This window comes from Canis aureus, chromosome 26, assembly GCF_053574225.1.
Source record: "Canis aureus isolate CA01 chromosome 26, VMU_Caureus_v.1.0, whole genome shotgun sequence".
NCBI lineage: Eukaryota > Metazoa > Chordata > Mammalia > Carnivora > Canidae > Canis > Canis aureus.
The window spans coordinates 17202647-17226936 of record NC_135636.1 but is presented as its reverse complement, the minus strand read 5'-3'; the positions used below and the strand labels follow the sequence as shown (position 1 = coordinate 17226936).

The 24290-nt window shown below is 41.5% G+C and overlaps 1 protein-coding gene and 1 pseudogene across 1 annotated transcript in view; both read left to right on the top strand.

Moving 5' to 3' along the window:
* Window positions 1-24290, top strand: part of SLX4IP (SLX4 interacting protein) — a 183600-nt gene that overhangs the window by 104205 nt on the left and 55105 nt on the right. The window contains 2 exon segments of the mRNA XM_077872210.1: window positions 10947-11036; window positions 14867-14987. Coding sequence (XP_077728336.1) covers window positions 10947-11036; window positions 14867-14987 — 211 coding nt within the window.
* Window positions 2547-4890, top strand: LOC144297939 (RNA-binding protein EWS pseudogene; annotated as a pseudogene).

Sequence of the window (24290 nt, the reverse complement as noted above, 5' to 3'; positions counted from 1 at the left end):
GGCCCCATAACAGACACCAATCAGGAGAGAGAAACTCCCTCCTCTTCTGATTCCTTTTCACTTGAGACAGGTCACCTCCTCCCCTGCATCCCTTTCAGCCTGTAAAACTTGAGCTCAAAGGACTAGTCATCTATTAGCAACCAAGGAAGCCCCCACACAAACCCTTTAATGGGTTTGAATTCACACGGTCAACCAGGGTTTTGCAGATCGTTCTGCCTGATTGGAAGGTGGTAAAATAATTGCGTGGCACGGAGGACTGGGCATCACTGCCTGTTTTCTGGGGTGACAATATTATGTTCATAAATGAGGCAACCTTAGTTGTAAACCGTAAGATTGATTCTCTGGTGTTTCTTATTCTGAAGACAGGGTGCAGTTAAGAGAGAGGTAATCCCTCCTAGGCAGAGAATAAAGCAGACACTTAAAGTAATTTTTATCATTGATGTATTTTTTTCAAATTCATTTAACACTCTCCACTGTTCTTTCCGTGCCAGGCCCAGTTTGGGGCAGTGACCACCCAAGGGGAACAGAAGGCAGCCCATGGGAAGTGGATGTATGCAGCCATATGTTTACAGCCTGTGGTGATTCCACAGCGGAATCATGAATAAAGTGCTGTGGCAGCAAACAGGAGCTTATTCCTGCCTGAAGGATGTCAGAGAATGCTCAGGGGAAAGACTCATTGGTTGCTAGGATTTTTCCTATTGCGCTTGTGTGGCCCATAGTGAACTGATGCAGGATGAGACAATGCACCAGACTCAGCATGGCTCTTTCATAATCTATACATCAGGGCACATGTGTGCAAATAGAATCCAAACAATGGTTGTAAACGGAAATACAACCAGGAGGTGGGATCTTAAAGCGGAAGGCACCTTGAAGGAGATCTTAGTTGTGGCCCTTCATTTTACACACAGGGAAACTGACACCTCGAGAAGGGAGGTAGTTCACCCCTCCGAAACTGGGACTTCATCAGAAGAGATTCGTGATCTTGGATTTCCTGCACTAGGCCCTTCTGTTTGTCATCAGAGGGCTTTCTTCAGGCCTTCTCTGTGTGCTGTGTTCTTGAATTCAGGCTGTGCCTAATTCTGTTACTAAGATCATAGTGTTCCTTCTACCTGGCCTGACAAGGATTGCCAGGTTGGCAAGGCACCACACCAAACAAAACCTAGCCGTGATCACCAGGGATCTTCTAAAAGTAAAAGAGAGTAGAGCTCTTAAGTTTCTCAGTGTTTCCAGAACACTGACTGGTAATCATTTATGACTCTCTGGGGTCATGAGAATCAGATGCAATAATGTACAGACAGGGCTTCACACAGTATCTGGCATAAACTCTATGCTCAATGAATCTTAACTATTATTATTGCCCATTTGTTCATGCTTAAGTTTTCCCAGTTAGATTAAGGATACAGTATATCCCAATGGAAAGGCTCTTTATTCTCTCCTCCCCTTACCTGCCTGCTGGTTTATTGTATATGCCATTCTAAAGGTACGCTGCTTGCTTTTCTTGAATGTAAACTCCAAGCTTGGATTCCTTGGGCGAGTATTGTAATAAGGAGCAGGCCAAGGGGGTTAAATCAACAAAAGATTTGTGCTGACTTTTCTTCTGCTTTAACTCTGGGTAAGGATTGTTACTGTCCAGGGACCATTGTTCCTGCCCTCCCTCCCCACTGCCTCACCTTCAGTATGATTTATTGCCCTAGTGCTCTGCTGCATTCTTTCCCTTCTCTTTTTGCTCCTGCCTTCTCCCTAACCGGCCCTCCCACCCCAGTCCTTCTGCAATGCGGCTCTTGCCATTACATTGCCCTCTTATCCTAAGATGGCATCCCACTTTGGCAACTTCAGCATCTGAACTTTTAGTGCTCTTCTAGCACAGAGTGAGTCATTCTGCTTAGGGAAGGGAGCTGAGTGACTCTGTTTGGAATCCTTGGTTCAGTCCCCTGGCAGTAATGGATAGATACGGCTATCAGTGCCCACCCTAGAGGGAATAGCTATAGTGGGGTGGGTTTCAGGCTAGGCAGCCTTAACTGTGCCTCCACATGGCTTCTGGAAGAAAGTTCTCAGTGGCCTTCTGCAGAGAGGATGTTTTATTCAAAGTAATGCATGGCAGTGGGCTTTTAGAGTCAGATTTGGATTTGATTCCTGGGTCTGTCACTTAACTGACTGTATAATATTGGAACTAGTCCTTACTTTCTCAGATTCCTCTTCCTTACCTATAAAATGTGAGTAACAGTTGTGTTCTTTTATAGGCTAGTAGTGAGGATTAAATTGAATAGTATTGGTAAAGCTTATTAACCCAATGCTTAGAACATAGGTACTCTGTAAACTATGCTTTTTCTTTAAAAACCACATGACTTTTAAATTTCATGTTGTAACATACAGGCACTTTATTTTGATATGAAAATATTTAATATGTTCCTTAAAACCTTTTAGTAAAGTTGATACTCCAAGAAGAGAATTACCATGTTTTTTTGTTTTTGTTTTCTCATGAAAACATTCAAAAGAAATGTCTTTCTAGATGTAATATTTAGGAATATTGACTTATCGAGAGGGAAAGCGAGAGGGAGACGGACGTTGAGAGAACGAGAGGGAAGGAGAGAAAATGGCATCCATGGATTACAGTATCTACAGCCAAGCTGCAGCCCAGCAGGACTACAGTGTATACACCGCCCAACCAACTCAAGGATATGCACAGACCACCCAAGCATATGGGCAGCAGAGTTATGGAACCTATGGACAGCCCACTGATGTCAGCTGTACCCAGGCTCAGACCACTGCGACCTATGGGCAGACCGCCTATGCAACTTCTTATGGACAGCCTCCTGCTGGTTATACTACTCCAACTGCCCCCCAGGCATACAGTCAGCCTGTCCAGGGGTATGGCACTGGTGCTTATGATACCACCACTGCTACGGTCACTACCACCCAGGCCTCCTATGCAGCTCAGTCTGCATATGGCACTCAGCCTGCTTACCCAGCCTATGGGCAGCAGCCAGCAGCCACCGCACCTGCAAGACCACAGGATGGTAACAAACCCGCTGAGACTAGTCAACCTCAATCTAGCACAGGGGCTTACAACCAGCCCAGCCTAGGATATGGACAGAGTAACTACAGTTATCCCCAGGTACCTGGGAGCTACCCCATGCAGCCAGTTACAGTACCACCATCTTATCCTCCTACCGGCTACTCCTCTACACAGCCGACTAGTTATGATCAGAGCAGTTACTCTCAGCAGAATACCTATGGGCAGCCGAGCAGCTATGGACAGCAGAGTAGCTATGGTCAACAAAGCAGCTATGGGCAGCAGCCGCCCACTAGTTATCCCCCCCAAACTGGATCCTACAGCCAGGATCCAAGTCAATATAGCCAACAGAGCAGCAGCTACGGGCAGCAGAGTTCATTCCGACAGGACCACCCCAGTAGCATGGGTGTTTATGGGCAGGAGTCTGGAGGATTTTCCGGACCAGGAGAGAACCAGAGCATGAGTGGCCCTGATAACCAGGGCAGGGGAAGAGGGGGATTTGATCGTGGAGGCATGAGCAGAGGTGGGCGGGAGGAGGACGCGGTGGAATGGGTGCTGGAGAGCAAGGTGGCTTCAATAAGCCTGGTGGACCCATGGATGAAGGACCAGATCTTGATCTAGGCCCACCTGTAGATCCAGATGAAGACTCTGACAACAGTGCAATTTATGTGCAAGGCTTAAATGACAATGTGACTCTAGATGATCTGGCTGACTTCTTTAAGCAGTGTGGAGTTGTTAAGATGAACAAGAGAACCGGACAACCCATGATCCATATCTACTTGGACAAGGAAACAGGAAAGCCCAAAGGTGATGCTACAGTATCCTATGAAGACCCACCAACTGCCAAGGCTGCTGTGGAGTGGTTTGATGGGAAATATTTTCAAGGAAGCAAACTTAAGGTTTCTCTTGCTCGGAAGAAACCTCCAATGAACAGCATGCGGGGTGGTATGCCTCCCCGTGAGGGCAGAGGGATGCCACCGCCACTCCGTGGAGGTCCAGGGGGCCCAGGAGGTCCTGGGGGCCCCATGGGTCACATGGGAGGCCGTGGAGGAGACAGAGGTGGCTTTCCCCCTAGAGGACCCCGGGGTTCCCGAGGGAACCCATCTGGAGAAGGAAACGTCCAGCACCGAGCTGGGGACTGGCAGTGCCCCAATCCGGGGTGTGGAAACCAGAACTTCGCCTGGAGAACAGAATGCAACCAGTGTAAGGCCCCGAAGCCTGAAGGCTTCCTTCCACCACCCTTCCCGCCCCCGGGCGGTGACCGTGGCAGAGGCGGCCCTAGTGGCATGCGGGGAGGAAGAGGTGGCCTCATGGACCGCGGTGGTCCCGGTGGGATGTTCAGAGGTGGCCGCGGTGGAGACAGAGGGGGCTTCTGTGGTGGCCGGGGCATGGACCGAGGTGGCTTTGGCGGAGGAAAACGAGGCGGTCCTTGTGGGCCCCCTGGACCTTTGATGGAACAGATGGGAGGAAGAAGAGGCGGGCGTGGAGGACCTGGAAAAATGGATAAAGGCGAGCACCGTCAGGAGCGCAGAGACCAGCCCTGCTAGATGCAGAGACCCCGCAGAGTTGCATTGACTACCAGATTTATTTTTTAAACCAGAAAATGTTTTAAATTTATAATTCCATATTTATAATGTTGGCCACAACATTATGATTATTCCTTGTCTGTACTTTAGTATTTTTCACCATTTGTGAAGAAACATTAAAACAAGTTAAATGGTAGTGTGCCGAGTTTTTTTTTCCTTCTTTTAAAGATGGTTGTTTAAAAACTAAACAATGGGAACCCCTTGTGAGCATGCTCAGTATCATTGTGGAGAACCAAGAGGGCCTCTAACTGTAACAATGTTCATGGTTGTGATTTTTTTTTTTTTTAATAAAATTCCAAATGTTTATAAACAGTCAAAAAAAAAAGGAATATTGGGATCCCTGGGTGGCGCAGCGGTTTGGCGCCTGCCTTTGGCCCAGGGCACGATCCTGGAGACCCGGGATCGAATCCCACATCGGGCTCCCGGTGCATGGAGCCTGCTTCTCCCTCTGCCTGTGTCTGTGCCTCTCTCTCTCTCTCTATCATAAATAAATAAATAAATAAAATTAAAAAAAAAAAAAAAAGGAATATTGACTTATCCTCAGTACTGATTCATTCTCATCTTTTGGACTCTGGCTTTTGTTTTTTGACATTGGAAACTAGCAAACTCAGAGCCAAGTATTGCAGAGACCTCTGACAGTGGTGGGAATTTTGTGCAGACCTACCATCGGCTTCATTTTATGTTTCGACCTTTGTTTTTCTTATTTCCTCTATTTTTAATCTTTGCCTTGTTAACCCAGCTTGCCTTAAATCCTTGATTACAGGTGAGTATAAAATGCCAGTGACAGAGCAGATCCATCTGGACAAGCTGCCTGTGGACAGACCCACGGGCATGGTTGAAACTACTCACATGCGTAGGACATCATCTTTGTTCTTCCTCCTCCTACACCCAACCACATCTTCTTCTTTCTCTTGAGTTTCTCTCAAATCTTCACCCATCAACGTCCATTGTCTCTTAGTTGGGCTTTTGGGGTGGCTCTAAACCCATTCTTCATGGTTCCATGATTTCTCCCTGCCAGCTCATGTGTGCCACACCTACCTGAGAGAGCTCTGCAGCCTACAGGTCTTCTGGTTCCCCCTTGACCTGCCCTGTTGGCCTCATCTGCCAACATTGCTCTGTTTCTGCTTATTAGACTCTTTTTTTCATCCCCAGAGCATGCCAATCTATTCAGGCCTTTTTCCCTGTGTGGATGCCATTTGTTTTTCTTTCTCTACCTCTTGCCTTCTTCCTCAGGACTGAGCTGAGAAGTCATACACCTTGTCCCCGACATAGGCTCAGTGCCCTCCCTTTGTACATAAGGCTGTGGTTTGCCCAAAATTCAGAGCCCAATTTATCTTGTCTTTTTCATTCATTCCTTTCTTCCTTCTATTAAATGTTAAGCATTTGCCTTGTTTCCTTCTCCTTGAGAAAGATTATTCAAAGCAGTGGTGGCCCGGATGCTGGAGGGCAAGGCCAGGATGGTCACGCTGAAGATTAAAACTATCTACACACACACACAAATACACACAATATTAAGCACTTATTGTGAGCTGGTCCTGTGTTAATTGCTGCAGTGTAGAGTCGAATGAGATTGGGACCTTGTCTGTCTGTACCAAGGAGCTAAAAACCTAGCAGGGGCTACCCATACATATACCAGCCATTAGTGCAGGAATAAATAAGGGTGTGTAACATATGCCTGATCCAGAGAAGGAAGTGACAGACTGTTCAGAAAAGCTCCACAGGGATGTCCATGCCCTTGCTAGGGTTCGAGAACGCATAAAAATTCACTAAACACAGGAGCATTGAGGTGCATTAGAAGCAGAGGGCTGAGGGGCACCTGAGTGGTTCAGTGGTTGAACATCTGTCTTTGGCTCAGGTTGTGATCCCACGGTCCTGGGATCGAGCCCGCATCGGGCTCCCTACAGGGAGCCTCCTTCTCCCTCTGTCTATGTCTTTGCCTCTCTTCCTCTGTGTCTCCCATGAATAAATAAATAAAATCCTAAAAAAAAAAGCGGAGGGCAGAAACAGTCCGTATGTTAGAAATTGCTCTGATAGGGGCATTGAGAGTTCATGAGACACAAGGAGAAGTAGCCATCATATTCCAAGTGGGAGGTGATATGAGCTGCAGAATAAGAGATGGGGGTGTGTTTAGCTCTTTTAGAAGTAAAATCGACAAAACTTGATGACTAATGGTGGAGGGTTAGGGAAAAGGAGGAGTAAGAGTTGACTCCCAGGCTTTTGGCTGCAATCTCTGGGTGGAGGGAGCTAGATGGTGGATCAGACCCTGGTCTGTTGACTCACAACCCAGGGCATGGATGCAAAGCTTTTTCTAGTAACCTTTGGTCTACTAAAGATATAACTTGGCCTGTCTAAAATGAGCAGCTCTGGCCTAAGAAAGAAGTGATGGTTAGCGTGTTCCTCCTTTCTGAAGAGAGCTGGAGAGTTTATCCGTTGAGAGATGAAATGACCTCCTCCTAATTAAGGAAAGTGAAGGCTATGCTTCTGGCAGCAGTTAAGAGCCCCTATGTCTCTTCACTCATAGGAGCTAAGCAACAAAGCTTTGAGAGCAGGGAACTTTTGAAAGGCAAAATACTTGTGCTTAGTGTGGGAGTTTGAGAGAGCTCTTGCTGGATAATTCAGAACTGCTGGCTGCAAAAGGAGAACGCTGCTGGGCGGCGGGGGGTGGGGGAGGGCACTGCACGCGTGCCCGGTGGCAGAGTCTGGCTGAAATCCCAGGAAAGTTTGAACACCAGAGTAAGATTCCATGGTTTATTAAAAAAAAAAAAAAAAAAAAAAGGAAAAGAAAAGAAAAGACATTCTAATCAGTCTGTTTATAATCAAACTTACACTAGGTTATTTGTGATCAAAGTTACGAAATGATGAGAAAATATCAAATTGCTATTTAATTCTTTAGAAAGCTATTATATAGTATCAATTCAGAATGTTCAAGTATCACTTAAAAAAAACTATTTTAAAAGATATTTTTGCTAATGAAGAAGGAATAGTAGAGAACTTGGTTTGAGGAGTCAAGATGAAACACTTGTAGGGAACTCAGTAGGATGTGTGTAAAGCTTTGCTCCCATTGCTTTGAGAGGCTCTTGTTCTGCCATCTGTGGAGCCTCCACAGGTCTGGGATAGAATTCAGAGGATCAGTGAGCTTGGATTGGAACAAAAATTACATCTTTATTTAAACCAAATTCTAATCAATTTTTTTTATTATAAGTGTTTATTTATTTTAAAGATATATTTACTTTAGAGAGAGTGTGCAGCATGCAGGAGCTGGGGGTACAGGAGAGGGAGAGAGAGAATCTCAGGCAGACTCCATGCTGAGCATGGAGCCCAACCAGGGAGGTGATCTCATGACCCTGAGACCATGACCAAGACTCGAGTGCCACCTAGGTGCCCCATAAGTTAAGTATTTAAAACACAGTGGTATTTACAGTATATGTCACCTTTAGAATTATAGCTCTTTTCATATTATAATTGTGGCACATATCTGAAGATATCATCTGTGCTTACCACTACTTTGAAATTATGGTAGTTATTAGATCTACCACTGTGTAAGAAGAGCCAGTGCCTTAATAAACGAGTACATCCATTACTAAATCACACGCAAAAATTTTTTTAATTTCGATAATTGTACTTCAGTCAAGTTGGTTTTATCTTTAGTCCTGCGCATTGTGTTTCATACATTTTTAAACATTCTGAGCAGATTTCATCAACTGCACAGCTGCCCAAAGAGATCCATGGCACACAAAAGGTTAATAACCCCGGCTAAGATCATGTAGTTGTGGCATATGACCTCCACCTGGTGGCAGCATACTCCTTAAAGGTTAAATCTGTAATTAGCATTGTGAAGAAGCATAAAATAACTGTATGCTTGAGTATAATTTTCAAACAGTTTTGACCTCAAGTCCACAGTAAGAAATAGGCTTTTCATCATAACTCATTATACTCATGTATAAGTTTCACAAAACAAGACTTGACCTTACAATGTGACACATTGATATTTTTTATTCTATTCAAATAACTACTTTTGATTCTCTTTAAAATAAAGTACTGATTATAACACAGTATACTGCACTTCAGTAGGTCACATTGTACTGTTTGACATTATAGGAAACTCTCTTTCATCATATTTCATGATTTTTTTACCTAGTGAACTTCACTTTGGTCTTCCCCAAAATACCCATACATTTTCAGAGACACAATACATTTTATATATGTCAGTAAATATACATGTGCTTTTACACAAACACAGCCTTTAAAAATTATTTATTAGTGATGTATAATTTATATACACTGAAGTGAACTGATCTTCAGCATATACCCCACCAAGATACAGAACATTCCCATCACCACACAGAGTTCCTCTGTCCCTGTTCTTAATCAGTTCCTCCCTAAGTAATCGCTGTCTGATTGCTTTGATCACAGATTTAGTTTTGCTGTTCTAGAACGTGAAATAAGTGGAATCATACAATATGTATTCTTTTAGCCTGGCTTCTTTTGCTCAACATAAGGTGGAAATTAGTCCCTGTTGAGTGTATGAGTAGTTTTGTGAGGAGCATTCTACTGAATCAATGTACCACACTTTGTTTATTCTCCTGTTGATAGATTTAGGTTGTCTTCTGTCTTAGCTGTTATGAATAAAACTTCTACAAACATTTGCATACAAGTCTTTCTGTTCATATGTTTTATTTCTCTTGGTAAATACGGAAGGTGGCATTGTTGGCTTAGTAAATTAAATTGTGTGTTTAACTGTAGGAAACTGACCATTTGCCAAAGTGGTCAAACCATTTTGCATTTCCACTAGCAATGTATAAAAGTTTGGGTTGCTCCACATCCTTACCAACATTGGTGTGTCAGTCTTTTTTATTTTAGTCATTCTGGTAGGTATGTATAGTTGGTGGTTTTAATTTGCATTTGCCCAGTGACTGATGTTGAATACTTTTTCATGTGTTACTGGCTGTTTATCTTGTGAAGTATCTATTCAAGCTTGGGTTGTTTGTTTTTTTAATATCAACTGGTAGGAATTCTTTATTTTGGATGCTAGTCCTTTATATCAGATAAATGAATTTATGAATATTTTCTCTTAGCATGTGACATACATATCGATTTTATTAATGGTGTCTTTTAATGAGCAAAAGTTTTAAATTTTGACAGTTCAATTAAAAATTTTTTTTTGGCTGTCTTTGGTGCTTTCTGGGTCCTAAGAAAGTTTTTCTACCCTAAGTTTGGCAAGATAGCTTTGGTTTTTATGTGTAGGTCTCTCATCCATCTCAAATTAATTTTTGTGTATGGTGTGATATAAATGTCATGTTTTATTTTCTTTCCATATTTATATTTGGTATTCTCAGATCATTAGTTGAAACTACTTTCCTTTCATCATTGAAATATAGCACAGAATCTTAAAGAAAAAAAAAAAACTATTTAGCCAGAGAGGTACAGAAGTGACATTTTCCTATAGGCTGTCACTGACCCTTTGGGCCTCTGGGATCATCCCCAACCTGCAGTCTTGGTCTTCTATTCCTTTCTGAGTTAGCCCATCCAGTTATTTATATATCTTCAGAAATTACTTTACTCATAAGGTGTGAGGATTTATAAGGCTACCACATTTTACAGGATCTATAGTTGTGCCACAGAGTGGCTGTGTCACATACTGTTTAAATTAAATTAAAGTTAAATGCAGTTTAAAATTCAGCTTCTCAATCATAGTAGCCACATTCCATGTGCTTAGTAGCCACACATGGTTATTGGCTACCCTGTTGTACAGGGGCAGGAAGCAAGATTTGTACAACTTTATAGCATATTTTAATGAAACCAAGTTACTAGTTTTGTTAACTGTAATTTAGCATCTAGCTTCCTCTCCTTGTTTCTTTTTCATTTGTCCTCACTTCCATTTCTATTCTAAGATGTGCTGTCACAGCCATTCCTTTTGTCTGTCTAAAAATGCAGTAGCTTATATCTGTTGTTGCCTACCTAGAAGAAAGAATTCCCCTGACTATCCATGGAACCCTTCTTTTCTGGAGCCTACCCAGGACTGACCCATTTAACTTCTTTCAATGTCTGATAGTCTTCCAGCTGTCACTGAATGTCTTGAACATCCCCCTTAAAGGTGTGGCCCAGAGATAGATATTTTGTCTTTACTATCATGGTGAAAATTATATTTCTCCTTAGCTTTTCTACTGTAAATATTAAACTTGCAAAAACTAGTAGGCTTATGACCTGTAGCCCTGCCCCATATGAAGTTTTCTGTCCACTAGGGAACTTTGTTGCCATTTCATCATGAGCAACCACATAGGAATTTGTGAGATTTTCTTTCATTGTTTGCTGGGTGTGAGCTAACTCTGCCATTAATGTCTTTTTAGTGTGGGAATTTTGCTGTCCTGGTGGATCTTCACGTATTGCCTCAAGGTTCAAACAGAGATACCAGCTGGTTTTCTGAACATAAGAAAGAGGTATCACAAACCTTTTCACTTTTTAAATGCAAGTGGCTGCTGCTCGAAGAAATATTAACTCTTTCCAGCTTTCATTTTCATTAGTGAGCAAAAAATATTGAATGATATTTAACCTTCAGGAAACAGTTGTTATATTCCTGATCACAGACATCCACTTTTTTTTTCCCTGAGAAAGTGACACATCTATATATTTCATAAACTATATTATTTATTTAAATCAGACATTTTCTACCACTTTGTTGTTGGGGAATGGGCTCTTTATAGTTAAAACAGAAGAAGACATTAACGTGGGGGTTCTAGGCAAGCAGGGATTTTAATCTAACCAGTTGTAAAGGACAGACTGAGCCCCTGAAACAGGCATGGGGTGAATGCAAAGCTAATCTTTCACACTTTGAAGTCAAATTCTTATTTAATTCTTAAATTCTCATTGTCCACACTTTTGTCGCCTACTCTACTTTTATTAACATGAGTCTTTGAGTGTACCTCTTTTGGACTGTGTTCCTTCTCACTGTGGTCCATCTGGGAAGCAGACAGCTGGATGGTCATGTGACTGGGAACATGGTGTTTGACCTCCCTGGGCCTCAGTCTCCTCATCTGCAGATGAAGGAGTTGGACCATCAGCCTCTGAGTCACTCCTAGCCCTCAGTTTCCGTGATCCCACCCCAGTGCTGCTGTGCCAGAAGGCTGGAGAGTGCATCTGGCTCTCCTCACGTGTTCTGCTTCCTTCTGCATGTCCTTGTACTAGAGAGCAGGGAGAACCATAGCAAGGCACTGTCTTTCACAGAATTTTCAGAGTATTATAGCACTTTGTATCCTCCATGATTCTCATCACAATAGCTTTTTAGTGTTAGAAATAAAGTTAAGTTTTATGGAAAGGTAGTGTATGGAGAAGAATTTAGTGATAGTAGCAACAAAACAAAGGAAAAAAACCCCACCATTACTGTGGTGACTGTTTTCAGTTAACTTTTGAAGATTATTGGAAACAAAAAACTCCCTCAAAGAAAATTTATAAGGAATACATTTTCAGTCACAAAGTAATAATATAATCATGACATGGTTAGGCAGTATGTAGAGGATATCTGGTGGCCTACAGCTAGGGGAAGGCAGGCACAAGATTTGGTGTAATGGGATTTGTTGTTCAGGTTAATAAATGGATTTTCCTCCTCAGGACTTATTATTTGGTAAGCCAGCCTCTCCTAGTACAACTCGACTCCAGGGAATTCCAGCTTTGGCTTACCAATACTTGGTTTCCCCAAAGTGACTAATGCTCACCTGTGGGGACCTCACCCCAAAAGTCTTCTGACTTGACTGACAGGAACAGCATTCTGGAATCCACTGTTTTGGGCCCACCTTCTTCTCTGTTCTCTCCCAACTTCACCACCTCAGCCTTAGCCCTTTCTTGTTGGTATGTAGTCAGTTTTGCCAAGAGTCAGTCGATTTGGAAGGCTTTAAAATAAGGCTAGGAATATGTGATTCACCTGCTAGCCAAAGCATGAAGCTAGATTTTTCCAGGGTGCCACACATAGCTATTGCTGCTCCACCTAGTACTACGTCCCAGCAGCAAGGCATGACTTAGCAAAGGTGCTCAGTGCACGATTGGACCTGCAGAGCTTGGCTGCAGTGTTAGCTGCAAGAGGGCAGGTTATGCCAGCGAGCCAAGCTTCCCTCTCAAAGCAAAAGCAGATGGTTTGCTGCTTATACTTCAAATTGTTCCTTTAAAGTTTGTTCACTGACATTAAAATTGCTCTGAGAGAGAGAGAGAGAGAGAGAGAGAGAGGAAAAAAGTTAGTCAAGGAAAGGATATGACTCTAGTCTGTATTCAGTGTTTCAGTGCTTTCATATTTTTTTAATATTAGATCTTTTCATGAGTGGGATTTCATGAGCAATCAATTTGATTACATTTTAGCCATCACTTTATATAGTGAAAGTCTCAAGAATGTCCAGTTCCTTTTCAGAAAAAGGAACTAATTGCATGTATTAAACCCAGGTTTATTTTGAGTCCAGCACGAGTAGTCTTTGTACCCAAACAGACAAACTTGAACTGTTTCATTTGTAAACTTGAGGAAGCAAGTGTGAGCCCCATTAGCCTAGAAATACCATATATATCTATGTCTTTTTGCTCATTGATTCAGCTTGGTCTTCTTATCTGCCTCTCCACTATAACTGGGAATTTGTCTTTTCTTGCACTGCTCTGGTTCTGAAAAGAATGCTTTGCTAAGTGTGCTGTGGTCAGTTACTAGGGTATCTTGACCACATCACCCATGGTCTACCTTCCATTCGTCAAACCTGACTCATGGAAGGAAAGCCCCGTAACTATAGGGAGAAAGTTTGTGTTGTATGGGCCTTTGTTTTATTTTTGTCATACTATTTTTAGTTCTAGCCTTATAGGGTATTTATAGCCAAATTTTAACAATCTTTGTTTCCATGTATGTCTTTCACATATTTTCTAGCTCAGTCATAGTTGAACCCTGCATGTGAAGCAAAATTCTTTGTTAAAACAACAGTATGAGGCAAAGCTGCCTTTCTGTTGTGTGAACAATGCCAAAACGCTCAACTGTAAATGGATATCTCTGTAGTCCACAAGGCACTGCATCTTTGGGCTGCAAAATGAGAGCAAGAGAGAAGAGACCAGTGTTTACATTTTATGTAGAAGATCGCATTTGTGAATTAAATCAGGTATTTTTGGTGCTGCCAAAGAGTGTACGTATTTGCAATAAAAGAGAAATTTAGCTATCATTGTCCCTCAGAGCTGCTTAAAATTTTGCTCTTGATTTAATTTATGAAGATTCTAAGAGATCAACCTGAGATGGTATTGAATAAACCAGTGAAACAGGTTTGAGTTGACCTTGGCAACTCTGAGCCTTCTGCAGTCTGGGACTCGGACCAGAATGACCAGTCCTTACACACCAGTTCTTAATCTAAGCTAAGGAATTTCAATTGGTGTGCCATGTTTTTTCCTTTCCCTACCTTGGCTACATGTCTCTGATGGACAGTTTCTTTCCTGTTGTGTGGTGGACTTTGAGAGTTTTGTTTTTCTTCTCATAAGTAACACTGATTCATCAAACAATAGCTCCAGAAATTTGCTAGTGATGTGGTATGTTGATGTTGAATTAAAACCATCTGTTTCTGTTGTCTAATAAATATTAATCTACTTTAGAGAAATACGAGAAGTTAAATTATTTTCACCATTAATTGGCAGATATAGTGCAGTTTTTACAAAAGGAAATGGGCATATAGAGTATGGTCAGCAAGAACATGGAAGAAAATCACATTACTGATTCCCAGTTCTTTCCAGCCCATCACTTAGTGCTGTTCCTTTTTCAATAGATTTCTAAATCTGAGGCCAGAAACTAAGGAATAGTGGTGTTTAGGATAAAAAAGATTTAAACCAAGTTTGAAAAATGGGAAATATTCACATAGAAATCACTGTGGCTGGCTCCTCTTGAACAAATTGGAAGAGCTAATAGCACCGTACCTGGTACTCCCACATAACAACCGTCCACTGCCATCCTCAGTCTTGCATGGCCACACAGGGCACTTCACTGTTTTTGTCTTTCTTTTAGAAATGTGAAACTGAGGCAGAGGGAAATTAAATGAATTTCTCAGTTCACAGAGTAAGCCAACGTCATGATTTTTGAACAAAGCTCAGTAGCAAACTTACGTGTGGGATGTTACCCTGGAACACAGATAGCATTCTTTTCAGCTTTCACAGCTAAGTAAAAAAGCAAACAAATTGAAATGTTTAGTGTTGACTTTTTAATATGCACGATGTTGACTCTTTTTGCATTGCATTACATAGAGAATATATCTCATTTTTAAATTTACTTTAGGAACTCTGTTTACTGTTAAAAGAAACCATCGATTCAAGAGTTAATGAGTACTTGGAAGTTCGTAAACAACACAGGCCATCAAATACAGAATTCACAAGATCCAATCCCTTGACCTTAAAAGGTAGGCACAGAGTACTTTGATTTTGGGTAAAATTTCTGCTTTGTGGAGATGGCAGTTTTGTTGGACTTTGTCATATTAGTACAGTGATACATTAAAAACAAGTTCTAATGAAGATGCTTTGTTTGGGTAGAGAAAATTAACAAAAAAGCCCTGGAGGGCTTTTAATGGGAGGCAAAATATATAAAGATAGAAAATAAAACATTCCTAAGGAAACTTGTGAATACTTTAAAGGATTTTTTTTTTAACAAGTAGTCTTACAAATTGATTTACATTAATACTGACTTGATTTGGGGTTCTATGCTTTTTTAAATGCTTTCATATATGTCACCATATTTCAGAGGATCTCAACTGGGGGTGATTGTGCCTCAGGGGACATTTGGTTGTCATCCTGGTAACTACTGGCATCTAGAGAGTAGAAGCCAAGGATGCCACTAAATATCCTACAATGCACAGAAAAGCCCCCACAGCAAGGTGTTATCTGGCCCCAAATAGAAGGGCACTGAGGTCGAACTATCCCACCCGATTTCCTAACAACACTTTGAGAATGGTGATGTCTGAGTTGTAGGTGATAATGTTGAGGAGCTACAAGATTAAGAGCTCACCTAAATCAAAGATCATCTTTTTGAGGACAGAGATGATCTTGTTTATTTGCCGTCTTACCCCACACGCCCCACTCTTCCCTACATAGCCCAGTGCCGGATACACAGATTCAGTGACCTGTTGAAGAAAAGCATACCTGGGTGACAAGTGGCAGAACTGGACTCCAGACACAGCTCTTCTGACTCCCAGCCTGCTGTTCTTTATACTCTGTCATTGTTGTGATTTTAATTTTCTTTTAACTTTAAATCAGTGTCTCATAAATACTCTTTGTGGTACAGATAAGGTCAACCTCATTTTAATCCTCAGTGTACAGGACTGGATGGCAGTAAACTGGGTAATGCTAATACAGCACCCCCTTAGAAGAAGAATTGTGTTAAGTAACCCCTTTGAAGCCATACTTAATCTACAGTGTTCACCTGGGCACAGCTGATAAGTGGGTCGACAGATTAATTTAACCCAAACCGAAAGCTTCAAACAAATGGATTTTTCAGTCCAAACAATATTATATTAGATGATGCTTTTTGGTATTTCGATTAGTTGTAGGACAAATCTTGAGAAAATCCAGAGGAGCTTGTATCCTTTGTACCTCAGCAGACTTGGCTGGTCTCAATTTCTAACTGGTACAAAGGAGAAGGAACAGAGAAGGGTCTCAAACTTCCATTTCTGATATGCAGGTGGCATGGGAGTACTGATTCTCAATTAGCCTTCCCCCTGGCTTCCTCTATTGCAGAGTGAAAAGTACTAAATATTCCATTTCCCTGCTTTTTTTTGAGTCCCTGCTTTCAGTTCTTTAGGTGTATACTTAGAAATGGAATTGCTGCATCATTTGGTAATTACCAGTTATATTTATTTTAATTATTTTTTTTCGAAGAATGTGCTATCCTGTTTTCCAGTGACTATTCCATTTTACATTCTCACCAAGAATGGATCCCAGTTTCTCCATAATCTTGTCAATACTTATTTTCTGTTGTTTTGATAGTAGCTATGTTGAGTTGTGAAGTGGTATCTTATTGTGATTTCAGTTTGTGTTTCCCTCATTTGTAGTGATTTTTGGCCATTTTTTCATATGCTTACTGGCCATTTGTGTTTCTTCTTTGGAGAAATGTCTATGTCCTTGGCTCATTTTTTATTATTTGTTTTTTGTTTTTGAGTTGTAAGAGTTCTTTTACATATTCTGGATATTAATTCCTTATCAAGTATTTGACCTGAAAATATTTTCCCATTGTGTGTTGCCTTTTTACTCTCAGTAGTGTCCTTTGATGTGCAAACGTTTTATGTTTTGATGTAGCCAATTCATCTATTATTTTGCTGCCTGTACTTGATGCTATATCCAAGAAATCATTACTGAATCCAATGTCATGAAGCTTTTAAGAGTTTTATAGATTTAGCTACTTTTAATTAGGTATTTGATATATCCTAATTTCAAGGAAAGGGTCCAACTTCATTCTTTTGCATATGGATATTTAGTTGTTCCAGCACCATTTGTTGGTAAAGTCTGTCCTTTCTCCCATTGAATGGTCTTGGCTCCCTTATTAAAAGTCTTTAATCATAAATGTGAGGGTTGGGGGTGTCTAGGTGGTTCATTCGGGTAAGCAACTGCTTTTGGCTCAAGTCATGATCCCAGAATCCTGGGATCGAGCTCTGTGGCAGGCTCCCTGCTCAGTGGGGAATCTGCTTCTCCCTCTCCCTTTGCCTACTATTCCCCCTGCTTGTGCTTTCTCTCTCTGTCAAATAAATACATTAAATAAATAAATAAATAAATAAATAAATAAATAAATAAATAAATAAATAAATAAGTAAGTAAGTATGTATGTATATATGTATGTATGTATGTATGTATAAATGTGAGGGTTTATTTCTAGGCTCTCTATTCTGATCTATTTATTGTTCCATATATCTGTCTTTATGCCAGTACCATACTGTTTTGCTTACCATAGGTTCATAATAAGTTTTGAAATTAGGAGATGTGAGTCTTCGAACCTTCTTAATGTTTTTCAAATTGTGTTGGCCATTCAGGGTTCCTGTCACTACTTTTAGTGACTGTGTAGTATTCCATTAAATATCCATACTCTGATTTATTGGTAGAACATTTAGTTTGCATCTAATATTTTCACTGTGGTAAACAATGCTACAGTGAATATCCTGATGATATATACATGCTTGCACATAGCAACTTCTCTGTAATATTTTTAGTTTTAATGTTCATATTTTTGTTTGTAAGAGCTTCTTAAGAATATGAATGCTTTGTATGTTTTATAGGTTTTAAGTGTCCTTTCTGAGTTTGTCATTTGCCTTTGACTTGGTTTATTTAGCTGCCCAAACACAAACTAGGAGAAGCCTGTATTTGCCTCATGGAGCCTTCAGTGATCAGTCACTTGTGGGGATGAATGCTAGGCTTCTCTGTAATGAGATAAATAGTGTAATCGACTGCTAGAGGTAGACAGGGTGATACTAATGAACCATTGCATTATTCACTCTTTAGGAAGAAAAGCTGTGCTAAGTATTCCTCCTTGAAAGTCAACTTGGTATAAAAGCACTCTCTTTCCTGCCTACTTCTGATCACAGTTAACCTTTAATTGACCATGTCTTTTGATGTTCATACCTTAACTAGTCCCCTCCTCTTCTGCCACCAACATCCCTGCTCCAGCCTCCCCTGCATGCCTGGGCATGGGCACTCACAGCAGCTCCCTGGCTGGCTTCCTTGCATCTGCTCTGGCCAGTGCCTCTCCTGCTGTTTATACTTCAGTTAGTGTCATCCCTTAATATCACAGGTCTGGGGATGCCTGAGTTGCTCAGCTGTTGAGCATCTGCCTTTGGCTCAGGGTGTGATTCCAGGATCACGTTCCCCACATTGGGCTCCCTGCATGGAGCCTGCTTCTTCCTCTGCCTGTGTCTCTGCCTCTCTCTCTCTCTCTCTCTCTCTCTGTATCTCTCAAGAATAAATGAATAAAATAAAATAAAATCACAGGTCTAATCTTGTGAACCACTTCCCCACTACTTCCCCAAGGCTTCCAGGTACAAGCCAGGATCCTTCGAGTAGCAGCCTCTCCAGCCTCCACTTGTCCCACTTTTTCCTTCTTTCTTACTCCACTGATGGCAGTTTAATTGCTTTCTTTCAAAGCTCCATTCTTCTGCTCATGGGGCCTCTGCCCATGTTGGAGCCCTGGTCTCCCCTTTCCCTGTGTTCCTTCTGCTCTCTGCTCAAAATCACTCTTTAGGGAAGCCTACCTGGGGACAGATCTCCTTGTTACAGGCCCACAAGCATCGTGAACACCATTCAATTAATATCTGTCTCTCCACAAACATATAAGCCACCTGAAGACAGGTTCTGCCTCTTATTACCATTGTGTCTTCAGCTTGGAGGACATTTCCTGCTTTGTAGTAAGTACTTAATAAATGTTTATACAGGTAATAAATTACATACAGGGTACTATCTTTCCTCTTCCTAGTAAGGTCAAGGCCTGCCCTAACATCCCCATCCTGCCTTGTCTCCTCCCGCTACTTACTTTCCTGCCTCCCCACAAGCCAAGCCTGCATTCTTTATACCTCTGCCTTAATATTTACACAGTTCACCTTTGTCTGGAAAACTCCTATTTAACTTTTGAGACCCAACTCAAATATTACTTCTCCAAAGTCTCCCTCGGTTTCTCTTCTTCTGGCACTTCACACTTTTAATACAGTTGTCACATTATGTTATAATTGTATACCTGCTTTTTTCCCACCTCTTAGTTGGCAAAGACTGATTCTTTGCCCCCCCCACAGGGCCTCTTCTTTTCTTCTCCAAATCATATAACTGCCTCCTTCCACAAAGAGGTCCATCTTGCTCTAGGATGTGCTCACCTGTAGGAACAGTGGACACATACTGTAATGTACTATCTATCGCCTTATATTGTTCATTAACAACATCAATAAAAATGGAAACTGAGTACATGTTTTTAGTATTGCCTCAGAGCCAAAGACATCGCTCTACATTTAATCTGCCTGTTCTCAGCTGTTCCCCATAATCTTACTGAAATGCCCTTTTCAAAAGCAATTTCAAAGCCACTAACCGTAAGGCCTTGCTATTTCCTCCTCGGTATCCAGTTCTGTGTCTCATGTTCCCTGAAAATAGAGTCCACATACTATATTGGTGGTTTGGATGAATGTGAGTAATTTATGCTTTTGTGTAAAGTAGATATCTTCTCTTATTTACATGAGTTTCTCACCTTTTTTCCATTTCTAGATCCACATAACAAATAATATACCTCATCACAGTACAGATACATAGAACATAATGCTGGCTGAGGTGAAGTCTCTGAGCTGGTAACTTTGTTGATTATTCAGATAAAAATATTTTTCATGCCAGTTTTCTGGTTTTCTTTATGAAAAAAAATTGCGTAAATGGTTTTGAGGCCATTTCCTTGATCTTACAATATAAAGGAACGCAGAGTATTCACCAACTAAATGAACAGCATAACACAGACATTTGCTGATAGTTTCATCTTTTTTAAGTCACCTGAGGTGTTATTTCAATAGATTCAGTAAAAATTAGTGTTGTAAGTCATGGGGCACTTCAGTGGCTCAGTCGGTTATGTGTCCAACTCTTGGTTTCAGCTCAGGTCATGATCTCAGGGTTGTAAGATTGAGCCCTGCAATGAGCTTCACAGGCTTGGCGTGGAGTCTGCTTGAATTCTCTATCCCTCTGCCTCTGTACTCCCATCCCCCATGCATGTGCGTGCTCTCCCCCACCTCAAATAAATAAATAAATCTTTAAAAAAAGGCTTAACTGTCAATTTCTGCCAATTCTGTTTCATTAACCTTGCCAAAACTAGGTGTTATCAGTGTTTTTAATTTTTCCCAGTCTGACAGGCCAAAAATCAAAAAAGGAGATAGTCTGCTCTCTGATTTTTATCTTTCACTTTTTTATGTGCTTGTTGACTAAACTGCCTGTTTACAGCTGTTGCTCATCTTTGTACTGGGTTGTTTGCCTTTTTCTTCCTAATATTTTCTCTTTCCTAGTGTCCCTTCCTTGATCACAGCCTTCTTAATCAACATTTGAATTACTGCCACAGCCTTCTTATTTTCCTTCCTTGATTTTCCTTCCAACTTATCCACACCTCTGCTGCCAAAGTGGCCTTTCGAAAACAACTGTGATAGTCTCCAGCTTAAAACCTTCTGTGGTCAGGAGCCTTAGTTGTCTAATATCCTTTATTTTAATTTCATTTCTGCTTGAGACTATCAGAATGGATCTGGCTCTTTAGCAGAGTCGGTAAAGATAATAGATAGCTCACAGGATCTACCTTTGGGAGGACACAGCATAACCTCAGCCACAGATGGGGACAGCTTTGGTACATGTGCCGTTTCAGCTGCAGTCTGCTATGCTCCGGACCAGGGGTCAGCCTCTGGTGCTGAGCACCATGCTGCTCCTTCTGAGCCTAGAGCAAGGCAAAACTAGATCCCATGGCTGTACCCTGGTTGCAGGTGGGCCAGGGAGGACAGAATGTTTGGCCTTTACCTTGGTAAAGTGGGATGTTAAAACGTGGGAAGTTGCCAAAACTTTGCAAGGAGGATGGTCAGAAGTTTTGGTGGGTGGACACAAGTTACAAAATATCCTCTCAAGTTTTTTTCTTGGCTGCCTTCTTCCACAAACTTCCAAACAACAACAGACTTCTGCCTAATGACAGCTCTCCCAAAGCCAGAGGAAATAAGCTCAGCATCTCCTCTGAGAGAAGGAGAGAGGGAGAGGGAGGGAACCCAAAGTCTCACACCCTAGCTCCAAGCCTAGGTTTCCTGAATGACATTCATTCACAGCCCTTGTTTGTTAACCCATTGACTAAATTATGAAGTTAACTCTTGACAACATACCTTAAAGAAAATGTAGGGAAACAGCCAAAAAAACTTAATATATGAAGGAAGAGAGTGCAGGAGGATGCCACCATTCTAACTTTTAAAATAAATAGTTGGTATTTATATCTTCTCTCCTCTTAACATTTGTGTCATATTGTCTTTGCCCTCAGCTAGTAACTCAGCTGATCAGGATTCTTTGCCTGGCAAGGTGATCCAAACCTCCATTCCAGAGAGATTTGAGCCTACAATGATCCTGCCTTTATGAGGCTGTCCACAGTTCTCATGAATTTTTAGCACTGGAAATGTATCCCTAGATAGAGCCTGTCATAATCCCTGTGTTTTATCCACTTGCCTCTGTTGTGTCATCATGGGCCAGCATTTCTACTCCCCTTTTGGTCTGTTTGTCTAGTGGCATAAAAAAACCTAAAGTAGTATGCGACACTTTTAAATTTCTGCCTGGGTCATTGTTACCCCTTCATTCCAGTTTTCCTTTGAATACTCATGAAGCACAGTCATGAGGATAGAAAGCAAACTTTTGCTGAGGTGGTCACTTCCCACTTCCACTCCCTGGTTCCAGGAATTCTTGCCAAGGGAACACATATTGTTCTGCTGGTCACAGCATGTAATATGTCTTGTAGGACTTTAACCCAGCCCCACAAGGTCCTGCCTTGCAGTTTGTATCACAACTGAATTTTCAGTAGGCCCTTCAACCACCCTGTAAGGCCAGCCACATTTGATCCTTGCTTGATTGCTTGGTAGGACCTTTGCATTTTATGATGTACCAGTGTATTTCTAAAAAGAGTTTCTTGGTCAGGAGTAATATGGTAATGGTGAATGAGGCCTTCAGTAGGTCCAGCAGAAACATGGCAGGCATAGAAAATACACCCAAATTCTGAATAAGGGTCCATTTCAGTGAGGATATTGTTTTCTCTGTGATGAAAGATGTCTAATATAATAATCTACCCACCATTGCTGACTGCTGGCCCATCTACTTGCAATATGAGAATTGGTAGGGAGACTCAAATTAATTGCTGCTTTGGCAGATTTTGCATTTGGCAAGGCTCAGTGTTGGTGAGGTTAAGTCCATGCCATTGAGCCCAAGCATAATACTCATCCTTGCCAACATGGCCACATGCCTCATGAGCCATTTGAGCAGGTAATCTGACATCTGGGGAAAGAGGCTGGCCAGCATCCACAGGGCAGGTCATTTTATCCAGGTCATTGCACGAATTTCTTAATGGAGGTTTTTGGAGAACATTCACATAAGATAGAGATATTTTCACACACACACTCCACTTAACTTTTCCTAAAATGTCCTCGTCACCAGTTGGTCTGAGATCCTGCCAATGAATGAATGAATAAATGCACACGTGCACACACACACGCACACACACATCAGGCTATCTTTCCTTACAGGCCAAATGAACCCAAAGTATCTCTCTCAACATTCTGCTCACTGGACAGATGTCTTTTCTCCACCCCAAGTGAGGTTATATCATTGCACTCCTTCACTTCTGGCTGATACTATCATATTGGGCAGAACCATTGAATAACCCAGAACAGATTTTTAGCAGATAAAAATCTGTTAGTAAGCTGATCACTCAAGCTGTCACCCTTTCAGGTCACTTACATAGGTCAAACAAACATGCAAACATATGCACAAGTGTTTGTGTTTATTTCTTAGTAGTAAGAATTACAGGGTGCAGAAGCTTGAATGAACTTTTTGACATGCCCAGAATGATTCTTTGATTTCCAGGGGTGCCTGGGTGGCTCAATGGTTGAGCATCTGCCTTCAGCTCAGGTCATGATCCTGGGATCCTGGGATTGAGTCCCAAATTGGTCTCCCCGCAGGGAGCTTGCTTCTCCTTCTGCCTCTGTGTGCCTGTCATGAATAAATAAAATCTTAAAAAACATTTTTTTTTTTATTTCCAAGGATCAATACTGTTTTTGTTTTTGTTTTTTTTCAAAAGATTTATTTATTTTGAGAGGGAGAGCAGGGGGAGAGGCAGAGGGAGAAATTCTTACACAGACTCCCTGTTAAGTGGGAAGTCTGATTTGGGGCTCAGTCCCACAACCCTGAGATCATGACCTGAGTTGATATCAAGAGTCGGATGCTTAACTGACTGAGCCACCCAGGCACCCCTGCTTTTGGTTTCAGTGGGGAGCGGGAACTTCAGAGACCATTTTTCTGGCCCTTCATTACTGTATAGCACTTACTCCAGGAGATATGGAGTCCAAGTTTAGGTTCCATTGGTTGCAGGGTAAATCTATCCCAGTTTTGTACTCATCAACTGAGAAGACAAATACAGATTTTCATAGACCTGCTGGGCCCTCTGTGAGATGTATTGAAACCAAGTTTCTACTTACCACACTCTGTTGGGTTACAGTGGCAGTCGGGAACCCCAAGAATTAGCATTATCTCAGAGCCACTGTCCAGACATTCTCTTTTTTTTTTTTTTTATTTTTTTAAATTGGAGTTCAATTTGCCAACATTTAGCATAACACCCAGTGCTCATCCCGCCAAGTGCCCCCCTCAGTGCCCATCACCCAGTCACCCCAACCCCCCACCGACCTCCCTTTCCACCACCCCTTGTTCATTTCCCAGAGTTAGGTGTCTCTCATGTTTTGTCACCCTTACTGATATTTTCATTCATTTTCTCTCCTTTCCCTTTATTCCCTTTCACTAATTTTTATATTCCCCAAATGAATGAGGCCATATAATGTTTGTCCTTTTCCGACTGACTTCTTTCACTCAGCATAATACCCTCCAATTCCATCCACGTCGAAGCAAATGGTGGGTATTTGTCATTTCTAATGGCTGAGGAATATTCCATTGTATACATAAACCACATCTTCTTTATCCATTCATCTTTTGAT